Source organism: Gordionus sp. m RMFG-2023, chromosome 2 (assembly GCF_954871325.1).
Source record: "Gordionus sp. m RMFG-2023 chromosome 2, tfGorSpeb1-WG-v2, whole genome shotgun sequence".
Classification (NCBI taxonomy): Eukaryota; Metazoa; Nematomorpha; class Gordioida; order Chordodea; family Parachordodidae; genus Gordionus; species Gordionus sp. m RMFG-2023.
In genome coordinates, this window is record NC_088776.1 from 63,556,487 (window position 1) to 63,577,507 (window position 21,021).

Below are 21,021 nucleotides of genomic sequence, written 5' to 3' on the forward strand. Positions count from 1 at the left end.
GAAAAATAAAGTTATTTAGTATTGATTGAGTATTTATTAATTTTTTTATTTTCCCCGCTAGTAAGAGGGTTCGAATTAATTGATGAGGGAAAGGAAGAGACGCAGGTTGCATCCCAAATTAGGGATTTCCCATTGGACCATGGGGTGCAGGTTAAACCGTCAGGTCTGAGACCATCTTGTAAAGAGAGGTTTGTTAGGAATTTTAGCCTTATTAAGAGCGTCGTGGATGATTTTATTTATAGTTTTATGCCGGAGGTGGCGACCTTGGCTGCGGCAGCAGTTTAGGCCGTGTCTTGCGTTTGGTTGAACGGGTAGGTTGCATAGTATATACGTGTTTTGTTACCAAAAATTATATATATTTTTTTTTCCCAAAAATTTGCCGATCTGGTTTAAAAAAAAAAACAAAAAAATTTGTTTTTTATTTATATTTTAAATAATTTTTATTGTTTTTTTTTTAATTTAAAAATATCTTCTAATGTGAATTTGCCACGTGTAAATTAGTACATCACAATTGTAATCTATCATTTAATTTAATATCGAGATATCCTCATTTTTATCATTTCACAGAAAATAATTTCTATTCTAATTCTACTATTCTATTATTTTATTTTTATTATTTTTTGTTCATAACTTTACCAAAAAAAAAAAATCTTTACGCCTGAAAAAGGAATGATGAAGATAATCTTATCGATCTTAATTGCTCTTCAGATGATTGGTAAGCGCCATTTTTTTTTATCTTTTCAATATGATGCATTATATTATAACGGATACGAGGTGCGGATCGATCAGGGCCGATTCGGACCTCCCCACCTCCATAAACTTTAATAATAATAAAAAACGTAAGCGGTCCTCTGCTATCGATTTTCTTAGACCCTAGGTCTTCTATACAATAATTCTGAACCAGAAATCTGGCTTAGCTTCATTGTATACGTGTAGTGTCAAGAAAGGATGGGAAGGAAATGGGACTTTAATATTATTATAACATACTCTTTGTGCAAAGTTGGCATTTCGAATTGGATATTGTAGCATTTTTTTTCTACAAAAAAAATTTATTTTTCTTATATTTTAAAAATTCGAAAAATGAATTTTCACCGAATTTTTGTCAATGATAATTAAACGACTTTTTAATCATTTTCAAGTTGTCGCCCAGAACCAAGTAAAAAAAAAAATATGTTAATTTTTAAAAATCTTTTACATAATCATAAAAAAAACTTTATATTACCGGCCGTATTTTTATTCCATTATACATTGCTACCAAACTAATTTGTCTCGTCTTAAGTATATCTTTATAGGAGTTTTGAATGCTTAATTTGACTCTTGTCCATTTACGATTTTATGCAAGGAAATATTAAAAAATTGAGGTTTTTATATTGCAATACATCATTTTTTTAAAAAAAATGGTTTAACATTCTAAAACTATAAGGCGAAGACAAAATTAGTCTTGTAAAATTAACTAACTATGACCAATCTCTATTGTAGACTAGTCGAGCTTTTAGCCTAAAAAAAATGAATTAAGCCTCTAAGCAGAGTCTCAGCTTGAAGAGATTGATTGGAATATTTTTGGTTAATTGTCACTGTTTGCCATTGCTAATGTTTAAGGTGGTAAGTAGGACGAGGTATATTATGATAGTTCTAGACACCGTGTGGCGGAAAATTAAAAAATTGTCGCATTTCATTAAAATCCGCCATTTTAAAATGACTTTCTATAGGGGGGGGGCGTCTATCGCGGCCTATGAAATTGATTACAGCTGATTACGTAAATAGATTCCATGTTAAAAAAATATATTTCCTTAATTTAGCTTTTTAATCCAACAGAGACCTGCCGGTACAAAAAATTTATATTATTTGTTTTTATTTATATTTTACCTTTCTGATACAAAAAAAATATGGATTCAAATTGATTCACGTGATAATACATGCTGGATATTACTCATTCTCTCTCGAAAATAAATTGAGGGACAAACGTCTTATAAAATCAATCAATCATAAAAACTTTTATATCATTATTTCCTTCATTTCATTTTATTTTATTTACTTTCTTTTTTATTTTTATCCTTCCTTTCCTTTTTTTTAATTTTAATTTGTTTGCATTTCTTTAATTTTCATTTTTATATATCTGTCGTAATTTATTAATAATGTAAAATAATGTTTTTTTTAGAATATCAGAAAGCCAAGTAACGAATAAGGAATTGCCAACTATCTATCTTAATCAGGGTGTCATGGCACAAGGTAATAAACAATAAATTAAGCAATGATTATTAATATTTCCTTGTTGAGATGTTATTTTATATTTATATTAAAATTGTTTAAAGTTTTTATAAATTAGAAAAATCTAAAAAAAACGGAAATAGATGTATTGTAAAATTAGGAAAATGAGGGATTGATGGAAGGGGGGGGAGGGGGGGTGTTTTAAAAATATATATTAAACACTGGAAAATTTTATGTGTAATATCTTAAATATATAAATACTATTTTAACCTTATTTAGATCAGACTACCGATAGTAATATATATATATTTTTTATTCTTATCTATAATTACCCATACTAATTTCCCTGCAAAAAAATTGATTATTTCATTCATATTTAATTTTTTTTTTGAACATCAATTTTACAACCACATTTAAGGGATGTTTATCTTGATCTAAATGTTATAAAAAAAATTACATCAGTATACTATACATGTTTTTGGTTCCTTATAAAATTAAGATAGTTATTATATTAGGGCTTTAATAAAATGGGAACTTGATTTTGAACGGAATTTACCCTCAATGTATTAAAAAATTAACAGGAAGATTGTACCTACCTTTTGAATTTCAGTTTTCTTTCTTTCTTTCTTTCTTTCTTTCTTTCTTTCTTTCTTTCTTTCTTTCTTTCTTTCTTTCTTTTATCATTAATTTTTTACAAACTATTCCCCAAATTTATATTTTGCCTCTATTCTTCATGCGATAAATGATAGCTTTAAGCTTTTTTAAAGAAATTTTATACATGTCTAAATTAGCAATACGAGTAGTATGAAAAATAATAAAAGTTCAGATAATATTTTATTTTGAAGGTTATTAACAAAAATTAATGTTGTAGAGAGGTTTAGAAAAAAAATCAGGGATAAGTTTCATAGAGACCAGTTTTTAGCAAATTTATAAGAACTTCACTTATTTTATAGCTAGCATTTTTTATTAATTTAATAAGGACACCTAATTTTGCGAAAATCATATTTCACTGCATAGAGCAAGCACATACTCTGCAAATTTCAGAAAAATTTGTCATGAATTTTGCCGTAATTTTTAATTTATATGAAGAATAGGCAATATATATATATAAATTATCTAATGTAGTCCAAGTAATATTCTAGGGTTGCTTTCTTCTTTGCGAAATTCTTTTATAGATACCTTTGTAATGTCATTCATTATTTCTAAAATCAATAGATTTTTTTTTTAAATAAAATTTTCTCCAATAATTGACCCATTTCTTAACTGCGCCAATATTCTATATCAGTTCTATGTGGTCTATGATCTATGTATTCCAAGATTCTACAACCTAACAACATAATAAGATCCCTTTATAAATAATTATATTTTTATTCAATTTACAATGACCTTTATAATGAATTTACAATATATAAAATTAAACGCTTTAGCTCTATTTAACTAATATTATATCTATAACTTCAATATAATACTATAACCTTTAATATATGATTTCATCTATATATAACAATCATGTGTAATCATTTTTATTTAAATGCATTTCCTCAAGAGTTTTTGTCGTATATTTGTGCCTATAGAATGAATTGTATTTAATATGACATACCAAATTAAAGTTTTTAGTATTTACATTAGCATTATTTTTGAAAACTATGATAATCTGAATTCACATCTTACTTGATAAACATATTAGTTTAATGCAAAATATAGTTCACCTTAGTTAGTATTGAATATCGTATATGTACAATGTCTACCACAAGAAAGTCAGAAAAGAGGCGCCACCGTCATTATTTTCTCAGTTGAAGATGATAATCATTCAAAAATCTATCTAATAAATCAATTTCTCCCATATGTTAGGATGTAATCATATTTGGTTCATTACATCAATAAATACCTAATGTTTATAACTCCATCGCTTAACTTTATCTAGAGGATTTTCTTGCTACTTGCTCGCCACTGCTATTAGACTACCAAACTTTTTATCACTGAAGGTTACATAGATTCCTATTGGACTTTTTTTCATTAGTTTTTGATCTAACAGACATTTTCCGGTTTCAATTTTATGCAGATTGTTCCTATGCAAACCTTTCTCCTATCATTACTTTTAAGCTTGTGGAAGTAAAATAATCATATAAGAATAGTGTCATGTTTTTTGAACATTAGAAATAACACCTGTTAATTTTTTTCAGGACTCATTCACCAAGAGGACATTGCAATCCTTTTCGGTATAAATATCAAAAGTAAAAGGATATACATATGATGAATATAATGCCTAAACTTCTACACCAAATTACATTGACTTTTCTCACATAAAGATGCACATGATTCGGTTTCCATAATAATAGGGGATCAGTTGTTCATGCAGACTTAAATTTTTTTGAGTATCACTAATTATTTCAGATTTTGTCCAATAATATCTAATGGTATAACCATCGCTAATTGGTCAGTTTTATCGAAAATATTGGCCAAATGAAGATATCGTTTAAATTTTATTTAGACATTTTTTGGGGGGAAATAAAATATGAACCTAAATCTTTATCTTTGTTCTAATAATGCGTCTAAATGTTGTTTTTAAATGAAATAATTTCATTGATTGGCTATAAAAAAATTTTTATAAATAATTTTAAAAATTTTAAATTTTGATATCGTTAAAAAAAAATGGAACATTTAAATATTTTACCTTATATCCTTAGGGAAATGTATATCTCTGAGGTTAATATTTTAAAGAATTATTAGTTTAACAAATGAGTTATTGGAAATATACAATTTTTTTATGCTCTAAAAAAATCCCACCATTTACAAATTTTAAAAGCGTATATTTTTAACAAAAAACATGTTCAAAAAATTTTTGTTTGAATTCTTAGAAAGAATAGGATATGGCAAGACAGGCCACACTCTTTGCTAATTCATAAATCACTAATCTGATGCCAAAGTGGATGTTCCAAAAATCTAACATTTGTGATTAATGGGTTATAACGGTCTTAATTTTTTTTTTTTTTAATTAAGATTTTTTTAAAATAAAAACGAGTTTATTTCTTATTTTTAATTCTTCTATATTAATATAAAAAAATAAAATCATGTCCAAAACATAATTCTAGAAAATTCAAGAAATTTAGCAAACAACGAATCCATACCAGATATAATAATAGATATAATGGAAATATAATTAATGCGCAAATGATTATATGAGGAAGAAGAGGGGGGGGGGATTTTAAATAATTTAGGGAAGAAGAAGAAAATCTAGATTAATCGTTTTCCTCGGGGAATGAACCTATGAAGAATGTGAAATTAGATTTTGTAATCTGAATTCCTTACGCGTTGACGTAAGTAGACGCCTTCTTTCGGGTATCCTGATTTAGTTCTTAAGGCTCTGCCAATCTTTCTAATTGGGCTAAGAGCCTGACATCCAAAGGGTGTTAAGGTTGTCGTGACAGCTGGTACGAATTTATACTCATCTGGATTATCCACATATTTATATTTTTTTAAGTCTTCTGTGTATTTTAAAATGTCCTTATTGAGGATGGAGGGTGAGAGGGGGTCAAGAGAGGAGTAATCCCACGCTAGAAATCGGTCATTCTCCCAAGGAATTTGTGTAATTCCATCGGGTCGTCTCGCATTCGTAAATAGACCTGGGGGGTTCTATAGTTGCAGGAAAGCCTGCGAACTGTAAAGCTAGTTTTATGAGAGCATTGCATCTGGTATGCCGTTCAGTGTCCACTGCTAAAGATGCATTGGAGGCAATGACGACCAGTTTGACTTACTGGCTTTACTTGGCGCACTTATAAGAAACTGAGGCTGTTACATTTAATCGAATGGCTTCAGCAAAACTGAATTCTTGATATTGATTTGAATATTTTTTTTTATATTATCCAATAGAACATATATGTAAGTTTAATCTTTTATTGACTTTTTATATTTATAGTGAAGTATATAATAGGAAATTTTTTAAAAAATCAAATACCAAAATTATTTAACCCTAATTTGAAATAAAAGATCACTTTTCAGAAATCATATGGGCATAATATTAACTTAATATTACAAATTGTTATTTAATAGAGAATTTATGTAAGTTAGAGTGGATATTTATTGTGTATCAAATATCTTTGAATCATAATCATATATTTTTTTTCTATAAATTTATTTCGTATCAAAGTAGCTATCATAATATATCATAATTATCATTAATCACATTTCAAAAATATATATAACTATCTCTCAAAATTCAAAAACATATCTTTTCTATTATATATTTCAATCATTGAAGTTATACAATAATAAAATAAAATAAAATTTAAAAGATAATACAAATTGAATTTAAGTTAAGAGATAAAATAATTCAAAAAAATGCTAAATATAATTATAAATCGTATAATATTTTGGTTATTGCCTTAAGATATTAAAAATTTAAAAACAAATATCATTAAATATATAACTAAAGCTTATAAATAAATATATATATTAACAGTAAATCAAAATTGTTAATTTGTATCTTGTTTCTAATATTATTTTTATAACAATAAATATATAACATTATATTAATAAAAAAATTAAACTAATATTTTCTTTTAAATATTATATACATATATCAGATGGAATGGGTAAATCAATTTTATTTATTCAATTATAAATTTTCGAATTTAAGTTAGGGGGAATTTATATTCATTCCTTTCTCCTCTAATATTAACGTTCTCCACTACAATTCAAATAAATAATATCAGGCTTCTCTTTAAGGTTCTAATAGAATTAGTATTTTTATAAATGATTCTCTGTACTTTCTTGAATATTCTCAAGAAGGAAATTTTATATCAAAATAAAAAAAAAATTAATTTATAATATTCCAACTTAAAAAATAAAATAAAATAGGTGTCCAACAATGCGAAACTTTTTACGATTATAACAAATCTGTTGAAGTGGTATGTCCATTTCTGCCTTTCGCGAATGTAATTTAAATTCTGAAAAAAAAAAAATTTAAAAATTATCCATTAATATAATTCCCTTATTGACACAATTTATATATATATATATATATATATATATATTAATCTACCATTTCAAGAAACGAACAAATATTTAATACGATTTCTTAATGAAAAAAATAATAGATTAATGGTAGCCTGATTATGTTTAAGGTGGGCAATAATGATACATGCATTCTAAACAATCTTAAAAATTACGAGAGTTTCATGAACCCATACCCATATTTAATTCATCTCAGGATTCCCTTAACTATTACACCAACCGCTTAGAGAAAAAAAAGTTACTTAAGATAAATTATGGATTATTTTCAAAAAAAATTTGTGTTTATATCTATTATGACTTCTTCTTACATTTTTATACAAATGGTGGAATCAGGTGTTTTTATATTTTACCAAGGGGGTTTATCGTAATTTTTTTGTTAATCTTTTTATCAGAAATTTGTTTTTATATATAACTGATTGATTTCTAATATACTATATTTATAAATCATTGGATACAAAAGGGGGGGGGGAATAAAAATACCTTTCAAAAATAAATAAATACTAAGTTCGTAAACAAAATTTATTTTCTTTAAATTTTTTTTTGGGAAGATTACTAATAAATCTATGAAAATAATATTTAATTTTCGATAGTTTTTGTCCTTATCATCTACTTGGGAAATACTCCAAATTAGATCTTGAACCTCGAGAATTAAACAATTAGTCTATCTTATATCGATTTCCTAGTTATTTTTAAATCTCATTTCGAAATTTACAATTATACTTTACAAGTGGCCAATTTACTTGTTATTTCAGATTTTTATTTTTTTTGGAAATTTCAACGTGAATTATATAGGATAAATACGATTTAATAAAAGTTAAAACAATTAGAAAAATTTATCATATATAATAATATAAAGGCTCTCAAATTCCGTATAATAAACGAGAGAAAATTTAATTACTTTTATAAATTCGTAAAAGCAAATATTTAGTTTGTCTTCAAAAAAGTTAAATCATTTAAACTGGGAAAATCGAATATAATACTATTTTATCATAATTTAACCTAAAAATGCCAAATTAAATGTCCATCTTTTTGGTATATCGAAATAATTATTTTTCTGAATCTAACTAAAGCTTGATTCAAACTTTCAACGAAAATTTATTGTACATTTGGCCATATCAATCAAGATTATTCGCAAAAGAACATTAATTCCCTAGATATAGATCTAGATGATTACCTGTCATAATTTATTATAGGTGATTAGTTGTGCTAATTTTGGAAGATGTTTTGATTGATCTCCTTTTTCCCATTCCTCGGAGATGCTTCTGAGTAATATTATGCCCAGATAAAATTAAAAGTATGTAGAAAAGCATGATGTCAAAGGAATACATGATAATTAAATTAATGTTTGATTTCGAATTTGAATAACTTATCTGTATTATGTAGAATAACAAGGAAGACAAGGCTGGTTCCCAAAGAGTTGATATCGTTGCTTTTCTCTACAAACAGATATAAATGATTGTGATCCGTGGAAACTGGAGTAACTTCCATTAAACAAATGAAATAAATATACAGAAGAATAATCATAAGATTTCCTATCATTTTTATCATTTTTTTTTACAAATCTAAACTTTTTGTATCATCTTGCATAATTCTAGCCCTTTAATTTTAATTTATAATCATTGATTTTCTTTTTTTACAATCCCAAATATTTCTTATAATCACTGATTTAAACGATATTTAAATATTTTTGCTAAATTCTTTAAACATTTTTCCCTTGTTTCTTTGAGTATTGAGTTATATCTGTCGTTTTGTAATTGAAAAATATGGACGTTTTTCAATATATTTTTGAGAAGACATGATACTACAATGAATTGTGTTCGTTTTGTAAATCAGTGACATTATTATTATAGTGATATATTTATGAAATAAAAGAAATCGTGGAATTATTTTTTAGGAACCAAATTGTATAGTTTAACCATAATTTTTCCATGTTAGGGGCCTGAAAAATCTAAATATAGTCATGCCCATTCTCGTTCTCTTTTTATAAAATTTTTATAATTTTGACATATGCTACATTTCTTCTACAGTCAATATCATTATTTACTGTTGCCCACCATACAGGTTCTAAGGCAAGTATTTTCTTAGGTGCCGTTCCCGATGTTCCTTGGAGATTCTTGTAATACCCCTGATACGATTACTCGTAAACCTCATAGAAAGCATCCTTCCTCTTTGATAATTTCATTTTTTTTTCTAATAAAACTTTTGCATATTTTTCTCAATTTTCCTAGGCCAACCGTCAGTTACATATCTGGCTACTCTTGATAAAATTGGATCATTCGCGATTAATCATACCTCACACATTTTTGACGTCTGGTCACCGTCTACATGACAAGTGATTCACTAGATGCAAGCATCCTTCAAAAGCCGATACCCAACTCCCTTCTAAAATTATTAATGCTTTACTATCTACCAAAATTAGTTGTCGTTAAAAAGCGATTAGGATCGATTAAACGACCCGATTAAAAATAACCAAAATAATATTGTTCAAGCCAGTTGATTTTGCTTATAGATGGGCTAATATATAAAATTTAGCCAAGTGTATTGGCCTTGATGGCTTTTTGCACTTGTATGCTTTTTATTAATATTTTAAGTCGAAATATTTCGAGAGTAATTCGTGAAACTAAAGAATAAGAATATAATGTCTCTTAGTGTATATTATATATATATATATAAATATAATCAGAAAAAAAAGAAATAACCAAGAGATGTTATTATTATCGCTATATATATATATATTTATCGGGGTGATGAATTGTTCTTAAGATGTATACTGTTGTTGTTGTTGAAATTTCGGCTTGTATAGTCTTGTTTAGGCTACTTCGTTCGAGTTGATATATATTTGGTCTAGAATTGGAGTGCTTCACTTGCGCAAATGTTTAAAATGAGAAAATCAACATTAAAGTTTAAAATAAAATACAGGAAAAAGTTATTGATCAATTTTGACAATAACTTTGGCAAAAATTAATATTTTTTAACCTAGTTTTTATTTTTACATTTATTGAGCATAAATAAGTTATTACCCACTTCTAACTCAAAAATTTTGAAAATGTCGAGTGGAGCACTCTAATTCTAGACCGACAATATATTTGGTCTAGTTGCCAAATTGTCGTGGAAGGTATTGGCAATCCCGAGATTAACGATGGATTAAAAATTGCTTCGGATCCTATTAAGGACCATTCTTGGTCAACCCAATTTATGATTTCCTCGATTTGTCCTGTGCTTGTAATTGGGTCTTGTTCAAACAAAGTGATAGGGGCACCGTCACCAAAAGATCCTGGATGGTTCGTCAGCTGGGTTTTCGTTGGTGGGTACCTACTAAATGTTTGGCGATATAGCAGTAAAGTCAGGTAGACCTAAATTTTCCAGTATTTGTGTTATAACTATTTCGATGGGTGGAGACCTGGAGCCCCCCTATTTATACAAAATAGCAGGCCGTTGAATCAATGAAGATCATGGGTGGTATAACCTTGTCAATAGCTAATAAGGCTCCTACACCAGCGCAAGATCTTCTTTGGCATTGGTGTGACTAATGGCGTATGACGGAATGTTAAACAGCAGAAAAGCTTCCTGATATGAAACAAATAGATTATTAAAGCCCCAGAAAGATTATCCTATTTGGTTTTCGGAAGCATCGATGTATGGAGCGTTATTTGTGTGATATCTGAGGTGAATCAACAATTGAAGAGCAGAGGCGTCGCTGGCCTTTACAATCTCAGAGGGCTCAAGGCTTCGGTCCGCATTTATCCGGCCTTCAGCCGGGTTTTATATTAATATATTATACTTTTTTAAAAAATTTGCTAACTCTGAACATATATTCTGAATTTCATATTTTGTCATTTATTATATTTTGTCATTTATTATATTTTGTCATTTATTATATTATACATTCCAAATAAACATGAATTAAATAGTGAAAACAATACAAGACATTTCTAAAAATAATATTTTTTTAATTATAAATCTATTTATTACAGTATAAAATATATTCGATTGCTGATATAAAAAAAAATTGCGTCAAAGGTTAATTTATTCATTCATATGACTCAATTGATAATAGTTTATAATAACCACATAATGCAATATTATAATTCTTAGCAACTTACATTGACAAATATATAGAATGGACTAATAAATAAAATTTTATAGGTCTAACCAAATCAACAATTCTTGAAGAAGAGAATATAAACCACCAATCCAAATCATAAAACTATATGGTGGTTAGGGCTTCCTCTTAGATTACATGATGGAAGAGTTAGATAAGTAATTGAGAAATATCTTGTGAGATATTAAATTTCTAAAATATTATCTTCCATATATATAACGACTACACAGTTGACAATTATTGCTTTCTAAAATATGAAATCATATGCTCTCAGTAGCTAAAGTAATAATCTTAAATTATATAGTCACACAAATAATAGATGCTGGTTAATTTGCAGTCCTACCCATGACACTCACGATGTTAACTTATATCAAAATTTATTATGATAGGTAAGTTGATTAAACAAAAACACTTAAAATCTTTAGAAGAAATTATGCAATATATTGAAGCCTTAAGTTACATGCACAGCAAGGAGGCCATATTATAAATAAAACATTTTTTAACTATTTTAAGAACCAGAGTGATATGATGAAAGCATTTAAGATTTTATATATTATTGTCGCACCACCTCTAGTTGGTGTATTATATCTTAAAATAATAGTAGTTTGTAATAATATCAAAAATATCCGTATTAAAAATTTAACTCAAAACTGTTTTTCAAATAAGAAAAAAATAGGTTTCCCTAAAAACATATAAAAAAGAAAAGATCTAATTTATTACATCCACTGTGGGATGAATAATAAGATACGTGATACGTGATATATAGCGCTTTTGCCTTCTAACGTTGAAGATTCAACAGAGCTACGCTAGGTTTTCCTCATTTCCATCTAATTGGAACAATTTAATTTGGGTATAAAAATAAAAATATGAGGAGCCCTCCACACGTTTGTGGGCAAGCCGCACGTACTTGTAGGCACAACATTTCGAAAAATGTTGCTTAAACCTCTATAGGCTTTAATTTAGAAGGAGTGGGACAAAGAAAAAGCCTATACCCGAGAACTACAATATAATTTAATTACTTTAAAGGTGGGTGATGGCTGATTTTAAGCTTAATTTCTTTAATGTAAGTTATATCTGTAAATAAATATGATTAAAATAAAATAATATTTACCACCGGATGAACCGAACTTAAATCTTTAATAAAAGATGTTTAATTTTTAATAATATTTTTAAATAAATAGATGGAGTTAAAGAATTAAATCCAAATTGTACTTCTATTTATTATCAAAAACATTTATTAGTAAAATTTATTAAAATATTAACTGTAATATATTATATAACTGTCAAGTAAGTCTGTAAAACAAGGCATTTTACTAAATATTTTATAACCAATTATATATAATAGAAAATTATAAAATATATGTCTACTTAGATTTTATAAAGAAATCTCTTATATATAATATATCTGTTCTATACATACATAAATTTATGGATTACTTTTTCTTCCTTATACCATTTTATTTATTCAGATAATTTTTGATAAATTTGATTTATATAATAAAAAGACTATTTATATTTTTAAAATATTATTGAGCCATAAATAAATTTTATCTGTATATTCTCAGATTAACTATCCATTCTCAGTTTAATTCTCAGTTTAGTTACACCCAGTCACGATCAGCTTATGGATCGCTGCATCTGATATAACCGTTTTAAGTTTGGTATACCAAAAATTAATCATGCAACTTTTAAATATGATTTGATATCCTTTCTATTTTTTTTAAGAGAACATTATTAATGGAATTCTTCAGGGGGTTCAGTTTTTCGGTATGATGGAGGATTATCTTCAAAGTTGGACATAAAGCTCTAGTATTAATAATAAGTGATTGTACTGTATTTGTACTATTAGGTGTGAATTGGTTCAAATAAACAAAATAATGGCTCTGATTATTATCGAATGGGGATTACAAAAATTTTAGCAACTGTATATGAACCACATCAGGTTTGAATAAGAAAAAATTTATAAATATTTTGTGTAAGATATTCTCAAAACAAGCATTATCAAATGAATCTGTTATCATTAATTACCAAATCAGTTGTGCTTCTTTTAGTTATAATACAAAATCTAAAAAAGTAAATCAAATCAAAGTCATTTTTGAGATTACTCAAATATTGCAAAAAATTATTGGAATATGTTATAATTGTTTATATTCTGCCAAAAACTCAAATAGATATTTAGAAGTATCATAGGCGTAGCCAAGATTTTCATAAGGGGGGGGGGGGAAATAAAAAATTTCGGCGGGCTTCGTCCTCAGTCCCCATTTTAGGCGGGCCTTTAGCCCGCTTTTGCCCGGCCGTCGGCCGGGTTTCCTAAGTCTATATGTAGTCATAAAATATTTTTACAGGATAAGAGGTTAATTTTAATTAAAAAAATAAGCCTGGAATAAATATGAAATATATTTTTATTAGTTTATATAAAATATAATAAATTACTTGTATATACATTAATATAAAAGCATGGTAATAATTTATTCCATACAAGTATAAGATTATTTATAAAAAGTAAGTAGACATATAGTTGATATTCCTCTATTATATAGAATTAGTTACAAAATACTAGCTAAAATTCCACTTTTACAGACACATTTGACAGTTAGATAATATATAACTGTTAATATTTTAACAAATTTTACTAATCAATGCTCTTAATAATAAATATAGCAACAATTTGCATTCAATTATTTAACGCCATCTATATAAATATAAATAAAATTGAAAATTAATCTTCATATTATTCATCCCACAATGTTTTTAAAAGATATTTTCTGATGTCCTTATCAATATTTTATAGTTTTCTGTAAAATATATAATTCGCTAAATTGGTAAAAATTATTTGATTGTCATATAATTGATAAAATTAGATATACTGTAAATCTACGACACATAATATTCCACTGTTTGTATGCCGAACGATATTTAGTAATAAATGATTTATTATGAGCGATAAAAAGACCCACCGCTTGAAAAGCATATGATGCAAAAAAAAATTCCCCCCTTACTACATGATACACATCTAATTTTTAATAAGGGTGTGAAAGAGTTACTAAAATTGTCCTCTTATACTCACCATCCATAATTGTTGATTGGCATGTAGAGAATGTGGTGATTATTAGTATTAGTGTATCTAATTCTTAAAATAAGGGTATAAAAGAGTTACTAAAAATATCCTCATATACTCACCATCCATAATTGTTGATTGGCATGTAGAGAATGTGGTGATTATTAGTATTAGTGCATCTAATTTTTAAAATAAGGGTGTGTAAGAGTTACTAAAAATGTCCTCTTATACTCACCATCTATAATTTGATTGGCATGTAGAGGATATCGTAGCTATTGGTATTAGAGTTACCGATTGACAAAATTATCTTATTAACATAATAGCTTAATTAAAAAATTAATTTAAGAACTGGAGTCTATATCTTCTTCTAGTTCTATAGCATTATCCTTCAAAAAGTTTTATATTTTCGGTTTAAACTTTCGTAAATTGGGATTTAAACGGAAGTTATTAATTTTTTTTGTTTAACTCTGTCACAAATTTAGTATTTTGTTAGAGATGATTAATTAAAATAAAATTAAAATTAATTAAAATTAAATATTAATTAAAATTAAATATTAATTAAAATAATTATGATATTCGAACGACCTTGTATAAAATACTAACTTATTTCATTTTATTTTATAAACTATATAAACTTTAAAATTTAGATATGTTCAATAAAAATGTTAATTTAATTTTTTATAAATAAATCTTTGCATTTTCATCTTGACCTGCCACCGTTGTCTTTTTAAGTGTATTTAAATTAAATAAATGTAGATTTATATTTTAAAATTCAAGTTACTTTTTTTTTAAAATTCGTATTCTCCTGAAATCGTGAGTAAATGCAAAAATACTTTTGTATTTTTTTTAGAATTTAAGATCCTAAATACAAAAAAAAAAGAGTATTTGTATTTGATACTTTGAAGTTTTCGTCTTATTGCCCAACCCTGTGAGGTGATAATGTACAAATATTGTAGTAGTGTCCATGATAAAACGAAGTGTTTCTTGTTTTGTCTTTTAACTGTACTATAAGTACAGTTACTTTCTTTTTGCATAGTAAATATAGATATTATTTTTTTTATAAGAATGTTATCTCGGATTGGTTTTGCTTATATCGGGAAATATTGAATCGGGTGGATGAAAAATTTGTAAATTGGCACAACTCCAGCTTTATATCTTTTCTTTAACAATTTAAATTATTATTCAGATTTTACAAATGGATGGAAGTGTCAAGCTGGTATCCTCATGTTCCATCTGTTAGTCTCTTGTACTCTGGGAATTTCCTGTGCTTCCAATATTTCAACGAGCCAACAAAAGTTCCAGTGTTCTAAAGAAATCTCGGAAAACTATACAGAAAACATGGAGGGGAACATATTTCTGATAGATCTGAATGGTTCTGAAGATTATGGCATGGTAAGCGGTAATGATAAGAACAACAATGACCTGCCAGGTATGTAATAAAAATAATTATTTCTTTAACTAATTATCATAAAAACGCATTTCATTTCCAATCAAATAAAATTATATATATATATTATTCCAATATTCTTAGGTTTGTGTTTGATAGCTAAGGTCAGGCAAAGTTCAGAAACAAACTTTACCAATTCCCTTAGTTGCGAATTAGTCGCCTTAGAAATTTACCCCAGAATTCCTTTCCACGTGATAGAACCTGCTCAAGAATCCGCTAACATAGCTTGCTAAATGATTTATATACCTTACTAAACGGAAGTTGTAAATACAATTACATGGTTAATTTACGAAAAATTTGCGACTTAATTTTGTATCATTACCAATAATAATAATAATAATAATAATAATAAAAATGTTAATGTAACGTTGTTTCCAGTAATTTTTGGAAGGAAGCATTTATCAGTTTTTTAGCAATTTCTAAACTGTTTCGATTTTCAAAATTGATACATAAAAATAAACAAATTAAAGCAATGCGTGGCAAGATTATTATAAAAAATTTAACATTATTTATTAAAAAAAAGTGAATAATAAATACAATGAATACATAAATGCAATTTTACACGTATATAAATTTTAAATATACAAAATTGAATTTATAAATTTATATTAGAAGGATATCTATATATATATCATTGTAGATACCATGTATAAAATATAACCCTTATCGGAGTAATCTGGAGATAAAGAAAATCTTTTTTTGAATTCAATATCAAGGCAGAGGAAATGTACTTAAACTCGGAACTCTAGCTGAGTCGAAAGTACCTAGCAAGTTTTGCTAAATTTGGTAATTCTAACTGTGTTTTCAGCATGTCAGTTCTCAACTTGGACTTGAATAGATTAAAACTTATATTAGTATCATATCCATTAGGACATATATTTTTATACGAGTAACTGCCCGATTAAAAAGTGGCGTCGATGACCAGCCATTTAAAATTGGCGCTGATATATAATGTCTAAAGGGTCGGCGGCGCACAGGCCTACGCAGGTGTTTAGCATGGTACCCGCGATTTTGTCCTGGAGCCCGTTGTCGGGAGACAGGTGTTAATCAATCAACAATTTTACAGTCCTTGTTTAGATGGGGAAAAAAAATTATAAACTTCTTTACAATCTTTTACTTCTTTTCATTTATTTTTTTTTATCCTTTCCATTTTATTTATTTTTCTTCTAAATCTATATTTTTTTTTACAAAATTATACATTTTTATTACAAAATTATACATTTTTGTTACAAAATTAGATAATTTTTTTTTTAAATTTGTCAATCTGGTAGAAAATATTTTTTTGTTATTGTTTTTAAAATTTAAAATAAACCCCTTACCCACATATCTTTGTATGATAAATTGCCACGTATAATTGTATCATTTACCTAGTATCGAGATATCCATTTTTCAATCGTAAAAAAATTTTTTTTTTTTTGTATAACCTTTAAAAATCAAATTTTTTCGCCTGAAAAAGAATGATGAAGATGACCCTATCAATCTTAGTTGCGCTGCAGATGATTGGTAAGCATCATTTTATTTATGTTGTTTTTATGATAATCTTTTAATATATAATATGATGCATTATATTATAATGGACCCTAAGCGCGGATCATTCAGAACCGATTCAGACAGCCTCAATTTAGTTTTTAAAATTAAAAAAAAATTAAAAAGCGGTCAGCTGCATTCGCATTGATTTTTCTTAGACTGCAGATTTTATCCGCCCAAAATGAGGTCTTCTATACAATACTTCTCTATACACGTGAAGTCTAAGAAGTGGGACTTAATATAATTGTAACATACCTTGACAAAGTTGGCATTTCGAATTGGATATTGTAGCATTTTTTTTTACTACAAAATAATTTATTTTTCTATATATAAAAATTCCCAAAGTGAATTTTCACCGAATTTTTGTCAATGATAATTAAACAACTTTAAATCGATTCTTAACAAGTTTAGTTATATATTAATCATTTTCAAGTTGTTACGCAGAACCAAGTAAAAATAAAAATATTAATTTTTTTAAAAAATGATCCTTCACATACATATATATAACTTTACGATAGAATTTTTTATTCTATTTTACATTTTTAACCAAACTAATTTGTCTAGTCTTGAGTATTTCTACTATAGGAGTTTTGAATGCTTAATTAGACTGTCCATTTACAATTTTATGCAAGGAAATATATATACCTTTAATATTAAAAAAATCGAGGTTTTTATAAGTCTTTTGCAATACATATTGCCTTATCTTAAGTATATCTATATAAGAGTTTTGGATGCTTAATTTTTTAAACAAGGAAATATATATTGTACTCTAATATCCAAAAGTAAGGTAGTACAATACATATTGTCTCGTCTTGAGTATTTCTAATATAGGAGTTTTGAATGCTTAATTAGACTCTTGTCCATTTACAATTTTATGCAAGGAAATATATATACCTTTAATATTAAAAAAATCGAGGTTTTTATAAGTCTTTTGCTATACATATTGCCTTATCTTAAGTATATCTATATAAGAGTTTTGGATGCTTAATTTTTTAAACAAGGAAATATATATTGTACTCTAATATTAAAAAGTAAGGTTTTTATAAGTCTTTTGCAATACATATTGCCTCATCTTAAGTATATATCTATATAAGACTTTTGGATGCTTAATTTGACTCTTGTCCATTTATAATTTTATATAAGGAAATATATTATATATACTTTATATTAAAAATTAAGGTTTTTTATAAGTCTTTTGCAAATACATTATTTTTTTTTAAAAAAAATGGTTTATCATTCAAAAACTATTTAGGCGAAGACAAAATAAGTGTTGTTAAAATACCTAACTATGACCAATCTCTATTGTGGATTATTCAAGCTTTTAGCCTAAAAAAAATGAATTAAGTCTCTAAGCAGAGTCTCAGCTCGAAGAGATTGATTGGAATATTTTTGGTTAAAAACATGGCTACACTGTTTTATGGTTGACTAAAGTTAGGTAGTTTAGCGAATATTAGACAAAATAATTGTCACTGTTAATTTTTTTTTCTTCTGCCATTGCTAATGTTTTAAAAAGGTGGCTATAAATAATGGTAAGTAGGACGAGGTATATTATGATAGTTTTAGACACCGTGTGGCGGAAAATTAAAAAATTGTATCATTTCATTAAAATCCGCCATTTTAAAATGACTTTCTATAGGGGGCGTCTATTGCAGCCTATGAAATTGATTACAGCTGATTACGTAAATAGATTCCATGTTAAAAAATATATATCATTATTTTAGCTTATTAATACAACAGAGGCCTGCCAGTACAAAAAATTTATATTATTTGTTTTTATTTATATTTTACGTTTCTGATATATAAAAAAAATATGGATTCAAATTGATTCACGCGATAATACAATGAATAATAATTATTTCGTAACACTGGTAGATATTACTCATTCTCTCTCGAAAAATATATTGAGGGACAAACGTCTAATAAAATCAATCAATCATAAAAACTTTTATATCATTTGTTTAAAGTTTTTTTAAATTAGAAAAATCTATAAAAAAAACGGAAATAGATGTATTGTAAAATTAGGAAAATGAGGGAATGATGGAAGGGGGGGGGGGGTGTTTTAAAAATATATATTAAACACTGGAAAATTTTATGTATAATATCTTAAATATATAAATACTATTTTAACCTTATTTAGTGCAAGCTACCAATAGTATTATATATATTTTTTTTTATTCTTATCCATAATTACCCATACTAATTTCCCTGCAAAAAAATTGATTATTTCTTTCATATTTCATTTTTTTTTGGAACATCAATTTTACAACCACATTTAAGGGATGTTTATCTTGATCTAAATGTTATAAAAAAAATTACATCAGTATACTATATATGTTTTTGGTTCCTTATAAAATTAAGATAGTTATTATATTAGGACTTTAATAAAATGGGAACTTGATTTTGAACGAAATTTACCCTCAATGTATTAAAAAACTAACAGGAAGAGTGTACCTACCTTTTGAATTTCAGCTTTCTTTCTTTCTTTCTTTCTTTCTTTCTTTCTTTTATCATTAATTTTTTACAAACTATTCCCCAAATTTATATTTTGCCTCTATTCTTCATGCGATAAATGATTGCTTTAAGCTTTTTCAAAAAAATTTTTATACATGCCTAAATTAGCAATACGAGTAGTATTGCTAATAATAAAAGGTACGAGATAATATTTTATTTTGAAGGTTATTAACAAAAATTAGGTATGTTGTAGAGAGGTTTAGAAAAAAAATTCAGGGATAAGTTTCATAGATCCCAATATTTTTTTAGCAAATTCATAAGAACTTCACTTATTTTATAGCTAGCATTTTTTATTAATTTAATAAGGACACCTAATTTTGCTAAAATTATATTTCAGCCTGTATGGAGGAAGCACATACTCCGCAAATTTCAGAAAGATTTGTCATTAATTTTGACGTAAATTTTAATTTACATGAAGAATATGCAATATGTATATATATATAAATTATCTAATGTAGTCCAAGTAATATTCTAGGGTTGCTTTTTTCTTTGCGAAATTCGTTTATAGATGTCTTTGTAATGTCATTCATTATTTCTCTAAAATCAATGGATTTTTTTAAAATATAATATGTTCTCTAATAATTGACCCTTTCTAAACTGCTCCATTATTCTATATCAGTTCTATTAGTGTCTATGTTCTAAGATTCTGCAACCTAACAACATAATTATATCCCTTTATATAAATAAACGATTATATTTAAGTTATTCAATTTACAAGGACTTCTATATAATGAATTTACTATATACAAGATTAAACGCTTTTATAATTAAATAATATTACATCTATACCCTCAATATAATGCAATAAACCTTTAATATATAATATAATCTATATATAACATTCATGAGTAATCATTTTTAATTGAACAAATCAATTTTCACAGGAGTTTTTATCGTAGATTTGTGCCTATAGAATGAATTGTATTTAATATGACATACCAAATTATAGCTTTTGGTATGAATTTACATTAGCGTTATTCTTGAAAACTATGATAATCTAAATTCACATCTTACTTGATATATATATATTAGTTTAATGCATCGTTAGTTCACCTTAGTTAGTATGGAATATATTGAATCCCCTAGATAAGTTATCATTAAGTATCACACACACACTCTTATAAAGCTAATTGGGGAAAAAAAATTAGAACATTT

At 26.6% G+C, this 21,021-nt stretch overlaps 1 protein-coding gene across 4 annotated transcripts; it reads left to right on the plus strand.

Moving 5' to 3' along the window:
• Positions 1-582: 582 nt before the first annotated feature.
• LOC135924591 (uncharacterized) lies at positions 583-16,194 on the plus strand. 4 transcript variants are annotated; one of them, XM_065459667.1, is made up of 4 exons: positions 583-715; positions 2,159-2,229; positions 15,568-15,810; positions 15,913-16,194. In XM_065459667.1, exons 2-4 carry the CDS (start codon positions 2,220-2,222, stop codon positions 16,059-16,061), a joined length of 402 nt encoding a protein of 133 aa, XP_065315739.1. In that variant the 5' UTR covers positions 583-715; positions 2,159-2,219; the 3' UTR covers positions 16,062-16,194. The 4 variants fall into 4 exon arrangements, with proteins under 4 accessions (XP_065315739.1, XP_065315740.1, XP_065315742.1 ...); XM_065459668.1 differs by lacking the exon at positions 583-715 and adding an exon at positions 1,091-1,156; XM_065459670.1 differs by lacking the exons at positions 583-715; positions 2,159-2,229 and adding an exon at positions 15,085-15,194.
• Positions 16,195-21,021: the final 4,827 nt, after the last annotated feature.